General features: G+C 36.8%; 1 protein-coding gene across 1 annotated transcript in view; it reads right to left on the reverse strand.

The window, feature by feature from the left end:
• The window catches only part of LOC106520093 (transmembrane channel-like protein 2), an 18,695-nt gene extending 15,165 nt beyond the window's left edge, over positions 1-3,530 (reverse strand). The window contains exons 1-5 of the mRNA XM_014012025.1: positions 3,421-3,530; positions 3,302-3,343; positions 2,044-2,443; positions 1,344-1,496; positions 63-153 (exon numbers count right to left, since the gene is read on the reverse strand). Coding sequence (XP_013867479.1) covers positions 63-153; positions 1,344-1,496; positions 2,044-2,443; positions 3,302-3,343; positions 3,421-3,466 — 732 coding nt within the window. The 5' untranslated portion in view covers positions 3,467-3,530. The remainder of the gene's footprint in view (positions 1-62; positions 154-1,343; positions 1,497-2,043; positions 2,444-3,301; positions 3,344-3,420) is intronic.
• Between the last annotated feature and the right edge of the window lie 8,401 nt (positions 3,531-11,931).

Genomic DNA, 11,931 nt, shown 5'->3' on the forward strand with positions numbered 1-11,931 from the left:
GCTTAGTTAAAATCAGACTAAATACACAACACAAGATCTCATTGCAACAGTGAGAACATTACCTTAGTCATCATGACTTTGAATGCATAGAGCCTCCGGCCTTTTCCTTTTCCAAGAGCTCCTTCAAACCTTTCAATAAACTCCTGGGCCTCCCTGTTTGACAGAAAACAAAATACCGTCGGCGACGAGTCCACACTCTAAAAATGAAATGTTGGATTTACTTAACCATGTTATGTGACCTGGTTCCACTTAACTGAGTTGAGTAAACTCAAAGCAATATACTCATGTTCTTTGGTTAAAAAACTGGTATACTGCTTTGAATTTACTCAACTCAGTTAAGTGGAACCAGGTCACATAACATGGTTAAGTAAATCCAACATTTCATTTTTTACAGTGCAACAATTAGTAAAAACAGCAAAAACATGTAACAGGTGTATAAAATCAGCAGAAGTTGGATCAAACAGCTTCTGATTTGGATTAATGAGGACTGTTTTATGTTAGCCGCTTCATCAGAGTGAAGAATAACAAAAAAAGTTAAAGTTCATCTATATGTTAAAAACAAACTATTCTACACATCCACCAGTCAAATTCACAAAGATCAGAATCAGTCTGCAGTCATTTCATTTTGTCAATTTTATTTAATGAAAGTTGTTGTCATAAGTCTTCTATACACCTCGGACAGTTTTATAAGTCCATCACAGAAGTCATCTTCATGTGTCACTTTTAATAGCAAGACTGGTTTTTCTATGATTAAATATACACTGTAAAAAATGAAATGTTGGATTTACTTAACCATGTTATGTTACCTGGTTCCACTTAACTGAGTTGAGTAAATTCAAAGCAATATACCAGTATTTTAGCCAAAGAACATGAGTATGTTGCTTTGATTTTACTCAACTCAGTTAAGTGGAACCAGGTAACATAACATGGTTAAGTAAATCCAACATTTCATTTTTAGAGTGTAGGTTTGAATACTGAAGTAAATTTAATCTAATAGAACTTCAATTTTTACAATTGCTTCCCTTTTCTCTTTGTTTTGAACTATTTTGCTCTCTGTAAAGCACTTTGTGATATTTGTGTCTGTGAAAAGTGATATATAAATAAAGTGTACTTACTTCTAAATTATTTACTTTTAACTTACTGAGGAAATAGGATGCATGCGACTTGCATGCCTTTTTTACTTTGTGTTTATCTGAAGTAGTTTGTATTATTAATTCCTTGAGCACATACAGTATGTGACATTATGTGCTGAGAAAAATACTGAATCAAAGCATCAAAAAAGAAAAGTGCAAAATAAAGTACGACATCAACAGCAGAGGAAGTTTGATTTTTTTTCTCTTTACTTGAGCACCAGGAGTCTCTTCTTCATGCGCCAGGGTTTGTTTCTTATGGTGGCAATTAGTTTCTTCTTCTCCTCCACCTGCTCCTTCAGAGCTTCAAGCTCACCCTCTGACATCGACTCTTCATCGTCATCATCATCATCATCAGAAGAAGAACTGACAAGATAAATAGATGTTGATTGTTATAATTTTAGGGCTCAAATAACAGTAACATATCATAAAACTTAAGGCCTCGGCATCACCTCTTAAATAGTCACACAGAAAATTCAAACACCTAAAAATGTTCAGGTGTTCAGAAAGTTTAAAACAAAACAGGCTATATTCAAATAAAGTCGCTTGTGGTTGTTTTCATTTCTTTTTTCATATATTTTTCTTAAAAAAACATTTTTTTACATTACTGTTATTGATTTTAAAAAATGTGCTACAACAAATGTACTGTATCTCAAAAATTCAGGTGAAAATTGTTAACATGTTGGAGTCAGGTCCTCTGGAAGAGATCTTTGTTGAAACGCTTCATCTCTTTATCTTCATCTAAAAGACGGTCTTTTGGATGAAACATTCAGTAGGAAAAAGTCTTGTATAAAAGATGAAACGTTTCAACAAAGAAGAACCCGTCCACGGTACCTGACTCAACCTTGTATAGACTGCTATAATAAATAATGTAAATCTATTATCTGTGTTGTTACAAAGAAAAAAGCTTCACCTGCTCTTTGAATTCTTCTTCTTGTCCTTCTTATCTTCATCTTTTCTGCCAGCTTTTCCCTTCTTCTCATTATTCTGCTCCTCTTTCTCCTTTTTAGATGAAGCTTTTCCTCTTTTTTTCTTGCTCTCTCTTTCATCTTCTTCATCTTCCTCCTCCTCACTTTCCTCCTTTCGGGAAGACTTCCCACCTTTCCTCCTGGCAGCTCTTGATGTTTTGCTCGTCACTCTTTTTTTGTCTCCTTCATCATCTTCATCGCTGTCCTGGGGCTTGGTCCTCCTCCTTTGTCCTCGGCGTTTTGGGGGTGTTTTGTCTTCCTCCTCCTCATCATCATCATCACCGACCTGTTTGGCTTTGCGTTGCACTTTAGCGTTTCTTTTTCTGCTTCTCCTCCTGGCCTCGTCTGAGACAAATCCACAATTTATTAGCCAAAAAGTTGTAACATCACAGTTTGTGTTACTCATCTGTGAGCGCAAATGTAAACTTGAGTAAAAAATGATGAGAAAATACAAACCAATTTAAACATTTTTGGGGTATGTGTGAAATGGATATAAGAACAGGAAGCAATGATTTACAAATTTCATGAATTTGGAACAAGTTTGAATTGATGGGCAGCAACACATTTTGCAAACAGGGGCAACAAAAAATGTAGAACAACAATAAAAATCAGAAACAACTGAATTTTGCTACTAATCAAATCAATTGGCAACACATCAGTGAGAGGAATGAGTAAAAAAAAGAAAAAGAGCATTTTAAGAAGCCATTTTTTTTTCTATTTTCTTTTTTATAGCTACTTTTTATATAGTCAAATACCCTTTTATTTATTCATTAGGCTTCTTAAATGGGGACCTGAGTTTAAAAAAACTGTAATTTCATTGTGCTCTCTGTACGATGATAATAAAGGTCTCTCTAATCTAATCTAATTTCATATTTTCATGCAAATGTAAGTTGGATTGACAATTAAAATCCTCAGATCCTTAAATTTCTCAAAAGTAAAGATGGGCAGTGCTTCACCAGTCTGGTGAAATAATTTTTAGCATAAACATTTACTTCGTCTTTTATGTTCCACTGAGAACAAAATATAAGTTTATGAGATTTTTAAATCATTACATTTCCTTTACATTTCACATAACTTCACAACATTTCTAAATGGAGTTTTATTAATAGAAACTGCCACAGTGCTAAAAAGTCCAAAAGTTTAAATAAAAGTGAAATTTAGGTGAAATGTAGTAGTTTATCACAGATTATCTGGAGAACTCACCTTCACTGCCACTGTCAAACTCTGTATCCACGTCTATCCCAACTGGAAACAAATGATTACTCAGTCCATTAACGAAGCTGTCACTTTATACAAAGAACTTTACCTGCACAGCAAAATACCTTTTACAACTTCAGCGACAGGGTTGTCTTTCTTCTTTGGAGGCATTTTCTGGAACCCCTTTAAGTTTCTTCTTTCCTGCAGTTATTTCTTTTCTGCTGACTTACATCATCCCCATCTGTGAGTCACTCAGTGTACAGCTGATTCATGTGGAGGACAGAGTGTCAAACAGTCCATTTACACACACCCACACAGGAACATGTGTGTTTCTGCGGGATCTGTTCAGACACTGGGCTCCTCCTCCTTCAGACGACATGAAAACGAGAAAGAAACTGAATCTGTTAGACGATGGACCTGTCAATCAAAATAGTAACTGATACTACAAACAAGAGCGAATGTGCATTCACTTATTCAATTAAAGGTCCAATATTCCTTAAAGAAGTGCTTTTAAGCCATCACATTTTATGTAAGATTATCATATGTTGACTCGTAGCCATTTTGGTCAAACCTTCAAAATAAAGTTAAACACAATTTAATGCAATATCTGTAAATGTCACCCTCAGACATGAATGACTCTGAGCAGCCAACTCATATTTTACCTCAATTATTGTAAAAGTAACTGAGTTATGTTTATTGAGTTGACTAAAAAAGATCCAGTCCTCAAAGGTGCAAATGTGCATCTGATGGTTACTGCACACAAGTTGGAGCAGCTGACTTGGAACCAGGTCACAGGTTCAATTCCTCACAATGCCCACATGTTATGAGCAAAGATGTTTAAAGTATTCACAGGCATATACTCAGGCAGAAGGGTTTAACACAAGCTTTTTACCCAAGTAAAAGTGTAAAAGTACTGTTTTTAAAACTACTTTAAGCATAAAAGTAACATCAGGAAGGAAAGAAGCTATTAAGAATAAAAACTTAGGCTATGTTACACGAGTGAGTCACAGTCCACAACCTCACCTCCTCCAAAATGTTTTTCTAAAGGCAATAATGAATATAAAATATTTTAAAATAAATAATAAAATAAGTAAAAAAACTGTGATGGACTACCCATTTTCCACTGCATATACTTATAAAGCCACAGTCATCCTCATACTATGTCCTGCTGGAGTGTAACATGCTTTGTGTCTTATCAAATCTAATTTTCTTTGTCACAAACAGAGTAATATGCAGTACTACTTGCAGTGAAATGCTTTGTCTTATGCAGCTGTGACTGATCGCATACAAATTATATACTTGTTAAATGTATTTCTCTATCCAGGTGGTGCCATTTTATTTTATTTTATTTTATTTTATTTTATTTTTTTATTATGACCTCAGGAGTCATATTGTTTTCGTATGATTTATTATTTTTATTTATTTATTTATTTTCAGTGATTTTGGGTCAACCGTAGCACAAAAATGGCTGCACCAATCAACAAGAAATTTGGCAGGACTGAAGAATGAGTCTGACCTACACTGCACCAGCCAACGGTTTTACGATAGACCCCATATTTGAGGAGGGGGCTCCATCCAAAGAGGGGGTGTCTGACATGCAAAAATGCTTATAACTCAGAAACTGTTCAACATAGGAGCTTCAGGTTTTTATTGGTTGTTTAGCTCTGATGAGGGGCTATCCATCAGGTCAACCAATGCCCCCCCCACCCCAAAAAAGACCACCTCCCAAACCACTACAATTTTGGGATGCATCTAGTAGCATGACATTTATTAGGAATTAAGACTTCTGAGTTCTGGTGCATTTGTGCGTGCGGGGGTCATTATTTTACCTCTATGCGGTATCTAGTTTTGTTTTTTTATTTTATTTTATTTTATTTTATTTTATTGTTTTGACAACAAGCCAGAATGAAAACAAACCTGAATGAAATAGAACTGAAATACCCACATAGAAGACAGGTGTGGACCATATCTGGTGTCAAGCTGGCTGGATGCTGGCAGAGCAAGTGGTTTGTCAACTGAATGTGGGCCAGGTCTGGCAATGATGGCGTTGTTTTTAAGATAGCATGCCACCACTGGCCTGATTGTGGTTTGCTTTACATGATGCTGGTTCATGGACCACATCTGGACCACCAAAGGGTCATCATTCTTTGGCGTATCTGGGCCAAGTGTTATGGTTATGGTACAAGGGGATGGGCGAAACCTATGTGAGCGGAGGCCTCATAAGTGGGCCCATTACTCTCCCCAAAAGAAACACTGAGTTTTTAATCAAACCTTCACGCCCCTCGAAAGAAGGACACCAGGTTAGAAACACTCAGTGTTCTAAGCTTCTTGGGATCCATAAAAGGTTCTCCAAGAATTCCCTTTGACTACTCAGGGCCAAGCATTGGCCCAGGTAGTAGTGGGCTGAGTGTTAGAGCGTTTAGTAAATTGTATGGGCCAGACTAATTCTGCTACATGGGGAAAGTGCAGAGAACTGAGTTAAAATGTAAGGAGTATCAGTAATAAGTTGTTTCAAAAATAATTTTCTTAGTAAAAAATTGATAACCAAAATTTCTACTTAAGCTAAGTAATTGTACTTTGTTACTTAACACCTCTGGTCTTGGTGTCCTTGAGCACGACACCCATTCTCTGACTGGTGTTGGTAGTATAGCTGCCTGCTGCTCTTCTTACATTTGATGGGTCAAATACATAACAACAATTTCATCTGCATGGGAGCATGTGTTTATGACAATAGCACATTATAATACATCAAGGCTCACACAAACATTTGCCATCTGCCTCTCTGTGGCAGGCAGGCCATTTTCATTCAAACTGGGAAAATATTTGAAACTTTTACTATTAACAATATTTTCCTATCAATAGTATTGTCACACAAATCACAAAGAAGCTGCTGTGACACAATGTGCTGATGTCTCACATGATTTACTGAGAAACCCAGAAAGAAAACACCAGAGCAAATGTTGAGGAAAAAAAGGGGCCAGCGGTCATTAAAGTTGAATGACATTAACCTCACTGAGGGGTGAAACAAATCAGTGTTTACACGCCCGACAGAGTGTTTAGGTGCAAACTGATCAGCCAGCTGTAGCTTTACTCCAGTGTATTCTGTGACTTCATTAATACGGCTGTTTTCACATGACACCATTTGCTGAGTCATCATTCACACTGTTGTATTCCACTTTTTATTTTCCTGCACTTCTATTTCTGCATACTTTGTGCTATTTAAGTCATAATATCAACATTTTTTTTGCTCATTCAGGAAATGGTGCTTTAACTTTTGTTTATTGTAATGTGTACTTTTCAATACATTAACCTTTTTCACAAAGTGTTTCTCCCCATAGAAATGTGATGAAATCGAATCAAATGCTTCAAATCATTGCCTTCTATGAAACCTGCTTCATCATACTGGCTCTGTTTTATGGAGGACCAAAGCTGACATAATTAGAAATAAAAGCAGAAATATATAAATGGACCAATGAATAAATAAATACACTCTAAATGCATCAATTAAATTAAAAAGGAGAATTTTATCCCATGTTTCATAATTTAATTGACCTTCCTATTTATTTTTCAAGCTTTGTTCCAACAAACTACATATTTTACCACATAATTTGAATTTTTAATATATACATATATGCATGTGTGTGTGTGTGTGTGTGTGTGTGTGTGTGTGTGTGTGTGTGTGTGTGTGTGTGTGTGTGTGTGTGTGTGTGTGTGTGTGTGTTTGTGTTGTTTTTTCTTTTACTTGTAAATGTGTTTGTGTCTCTTAGATTTTTATTGTTTTTTCCACAAGTCCTTTTATTTCCATGTTGTTGTTTTTTTTTTACATTTTTCTATCTCCTGTTTCTTACTTTATCTTATGCATTTCTGCTTCATTATGCAAATAAGGTGGGCGGTCCTTCTTGGGTCAGCTCCTCTATTGGTCAGTAGACAGGAAGGAGCAGGACCCATGTGCAAATTGATTGCAGAAGAGAAAAATGTAAAAACAACACATGAAAAAAAGGCACAAATTATTTTTAATGAACTGATTTTAATATTACAGTATACTAAAATTAACTTTAATATGTTAGTTTAAGCTTCATTAGCAAATTTCAACAGTCACTCTACATTTTTGTTGAAAATGCTATTATAGATTTGCATGGCGTCAGCATTCTCACAAAACTCACAAGAAAATCTAACCTGTCAAACACTGAGCTGTATTTTTAGCCCATTTTGGTATCACAACTAATATGTTTTCAAAGCTCAGACAACTGTATAATTAAGCAATTGTGCTGTATAAATCTGTCTCAGTATCTAAGTGGCTTTAATATCACTGATGTACAATTACAGTGGTTCAAGTGAACGTGTTAGGTCTGTGTTTTCTGGCTCCAGCAGTTCTCAGGTGTCCTTACAGGTGTGCTGAGCAGTGCTGAAAACCAGCTGATCCAAGTCAGCTACTCTTTCATCTAGTCTCCCTTTTATGAGGCTGAGTCTTCTCACAAATCTCCAGTGGCTTGTGGGTCACTAATGGTGATGAACCTGCTGCTCTCATGTTTCTAAGACATTTAAGAAATACCAACTTACCTTATTCTCTGTAGTGAACTCCAGTTCCCGGAACCCCTCGTCTGCAAATCTGTGGGACAACTCTGGTTACTGAGCTCAGCTTTTATCGCCTTGCTTGCCTGCTCACAAAGCACAGCTTCTTCATGTGGAAATCATTCTCTAAGCACAGAATCACAGCCTGACAGCACCATCCAGAACCACACAACCAAACAGACCCTGTAGGAACTTTATATGTTCAACTTTAAAACAGAGGAGCCCAAAGTGGGGCCCGTGGGCCAAATTTGGCCCGCCAAGCCATTTGATTTGGCCCACCAACAGTTGCCAAAGTTACAAGGTTTTAGCCTGTCATCCTATGTAGAAACACAGGTTTTCCATTGGTCAAATGACTTTATACTGTAAAGGGCTGAAGGTAGTTTTGGTTCATGGTGCTGACTTTATCTTTGATATATTAGGATTAAACAGGAAACATAAAGTAACAACAAGATATATTTAGATCAGATTTAACCCCACATGTAGATCTGCACACTTTATAAGGCCGCAAAAACTCATATTTTATCAATTTATGTAATGTCCCATGAGCCTTTGCTACTTGAGTGTAAGGCAGCCTTTCTTAAAGTGCTCAGACTAAAACGAAAGAGGGTCATTGCACTGGCTGCTAGCTTAATTGTTAAAAATAAAGGACTTTACTTAAAAAGTATTTGTATTTCATGTATTACATTACTGCATTTGGCCCACAGCCGTGAATAGATTTTCATTTTGGCCCTCTCAGGAAAAATGTTTGGGCACCCCTGCTTTAAATGAATGAATCAGTCATGTTCATGATCATTACTTAAGTTTGATATGCAAAAACAGGTGAACGATTGATTTATGCTTAATTATGATTGTGTGTCTGAAGGTACACCCATATACGGCTATTTCCTTCATGTCAGAACAGACCTTTTGAAAAATGCAGAAGGAAAGAGGAGATGCTGACTGTAACAATAGCTTAAAGTATCTAAGACAGTCTAAAACTCAAGGCCAGAGGACCAAATGTTGCCCGTCACTGCATTTAATGTGGCCCGTGAGAGCTTCAGAGATGTTTTAATGTCTAAAAATAAGTGTATGCTTCTTTAAAACCAGTGTAGGGCCTCCCTGCATGTGAAATTATGATCTCTGATTATATTTTAATGGCAACGACTCAGAGAGGAGAAAAACAACCCCCACTCTTTGTTGAACTTTTCTGCATAGACCGCTTCCAAAGCTCCAGGCCAGGACTTTCATTTACGACTGATAACATTCCTTTGGCAACCCCCTTTCTCCTGTCCAAACATCAGCCAGAGTATGGTACTGATAAAACTCCATGACTCTGTTCGAAACATGAAACTGTCAGAACTGTCACGTTCTGATCAATTCACGTTCTGAGCACTCCCTCAAGAGATGTCCTGTTCTAAGACTGTTGTTTTCCTACCCCCAAATCTGGTTTCTCTCAAGAGGCTGTTGTTTCTTCCTCACAGTTGTCGTAAATCCTCTCTCCAACAACACAGAGGACATTCAGTTAGAATGAAAATAAAGGATTGAACATTTTTTCATTAAATATGAAAAAAAGAAAAATAACTTGTGCATCAAATTGTCTATTTTCATATCTGTTATTCTGCAAAGAAATGTGATTTAACCTGTTTTCTTCCAGATCCAAGATGTCTGAAGTTCATTAAGTTTCTCTATTTTAGTTGATTATTCGCACACTAAGTTTCAAAGTTTATTCTGTGTTATTAGTTTACAGATGGACTCCTCCTGACGAAAATGTTTCTTTAATTTCTTGAAGTAACCATTGTGTTTTCACTATGTGAGCAATGCTTATTTTCTCCAATTAAGCCAATGTAGAAACCTTAGGACTTGATTTTAATAATTATATGTGTAACAATTTTCTTTTAGGATAATGGTTTATTATTTTCTGATTAAAACGAAGATAAACAGCTAACTAATGTAATGTAAAGTTACTTTTAAAGTATTAAATTCTTTGTTTTATTGCTCTGAAGCAAACTTAGATGCAACCTAAACTCCTCTTTGATTAGATGCAAAAATAATGTAGACTAAACACTCCCATTTTCTGTCTCGGTGTAGAAACTTTTCCCTCCAAAAAGCTGATTTGTTAAAACTCTTTAAGTTGACACCCCTGGTATGACATAACATTTTAATTGGACAAACGAACGACTTACTCCGCCCAACCAGAGCCTTCAAGAGTTAGCTTGCACTTCCAATCTCAGGTTTTTGGTTTGGTTCAGATCAGCTCAGCTCTCTGCCTCTCTCTGCTCTTCTCAGCTCCAAGCAAGTTTATTCTCCAGGCTGCCTTGGTCCTGACAGCCACCCTCATGGCTCTGCAGGATTCAGGCCTCCTTTTTCTCCAGCCCGGCTGGACTCTCTCCTCATCACTGCTTTAATGTAATTTCGTTAGGAAACTAACAACTATCACGCCAGCTCAGAACATGAGCTTGAGTTTCATAGAAAGTTAAGTAAGCTAATTTTAACTCCATGCATCATTTTAATCTGTTTGCTTGATGAAGTCTGAATCAACTATCACCACTCTGAAGCATCAGGAATGGAGACAAGGTCTCCCACCTTCACCAGTTTACAGCCCAGTCTCTGACTGACGGACCAGCGAGTTCACAGTCATAAGTTGTCTGGCAGCTAGCTGAAATGATGGATTCTCTCCTGGGGAACCTCCAGAGTCGACCCGTTCTCACCTAACCTCCTCTTGGTACCAACTCTGCAGGAAAGCTACTGGTAGGAAAACTAAACCATTTGCTGGTGACAAAGATGCTCAGGTTTAAAGGTGATTCCTCCTTCGTACGAATCCTGGTAAAATCTGAACTTTGTAGCGTCCTCTCAACCTAATTGAATTTAACTAAGACATTAGTTTAAATTCCCATGCTTAGGAAATCTTCGTTTGTTTGTTTGTTTGTTTGTTTGTTTGTTTGTTTGTTTGTTTGTTTGTTTGTTTGTTTGTTTGTTTGTTTGTTTGTTTGTTTGTTTGTTTGTTTGNTTTGTTTGTTTGTTTGTTTGTTTGTTTGTTTGTTTGTTTGTTTGTTTGTTTGTTTGTTTGTTTGTTTGTTTGTTTGTTTGTTTGTTTGTGTTCAAACCATTGCTGCATCTAAAATTTTTCAGGATTAGTTGTCATAATATACAGTGTTGATTTGGTCAAATCTGATCATTAAATCCAGTTGGTTCTGTTTGACAATGTCATCATTTCATATCAGCCATACATACATTTTAATCTGTAAATAAATGATAAGTGGGGAACATGTCAACTTTAATTCACGGCTGTTTGTGTCTTGATAAGATTTTATTGACTCGTCCAAGACAAGAACTCATGATTAATTTTGGGTATTAGGTTAATTTGAGACTGATATGGTAATAAAGCTACAGGTTTTCTTCTCTTTCCTGAGTTGCAAATTTTGACTAAACAAAGGGGAGTGGTTCTCCGTGAGGTTTATTAAGGTAATACTTTAATAATTCATAAATTTAATATATTTAATATGCCCAAAAGTCCGACACCAGCATTGACTACATCTCCCATAATGCTTATTATTTTATCTGAAAATGACGGCATCCCTCTACTACAGTTGGAGGTGCACAGGGTTCTAATGTAACCAGCTGCCAGCAAAATTTGCCTTGTAGAATCTTTGGCTGTGTCCAAAACGGCAGGCCGGGTTCTCCGAAGGAACCTAGCCTACCCGGTCGAGGTGGGCCGGGTCCTTTGTAGACCATGAAGACCGGAAGAAAGTCACTGTGAATTTGGATGATCTAGCTTTCGGCTTTGTTCCCGCTCTTACCCGGCGTAAGTCTGGTCATCTAGCAACCGTGTTGGCGCTTCAAGAACTGACGATGGAGATCAAAGCTTTTTTGTTAATCTTTCAAATTTTCGAAGAACTATAGCACCTAAAGCAGTTACAGCACCTTTACCGCAATCACAGACATTTTTTATATGTCAGACTGAAATAATCATGTCCAAGTAAAGTAATTCTTATTTTAGTGATAATTTAGTTTAGTTTACAAGCTACTTCCATCGATAATTTTGGTGACTGAATGGCTACAGGCCTACAACTTGTGCAACTTATTAT

The sequence above is a fragment of the Austrofundulus limnaeus genome, unplaced genomic scaffold, assembly GCF_001266775.1.
Source record: "Austrofundulus limnaeus strain Quisiro unplaced genomic scaffold, Austrofundulus_limnaeus-1.0 Scaffold88, whole genome shotgun sequence".
In the NCBI taxonomy this organism is placed as follows: domain Eukaryota; kingdom Metazoa; phylum Chordata; class Actinopteri; order Cyprinodontiformes; family Rivulidae; genus Austrofundulus; species Austrofundulus limnaeus.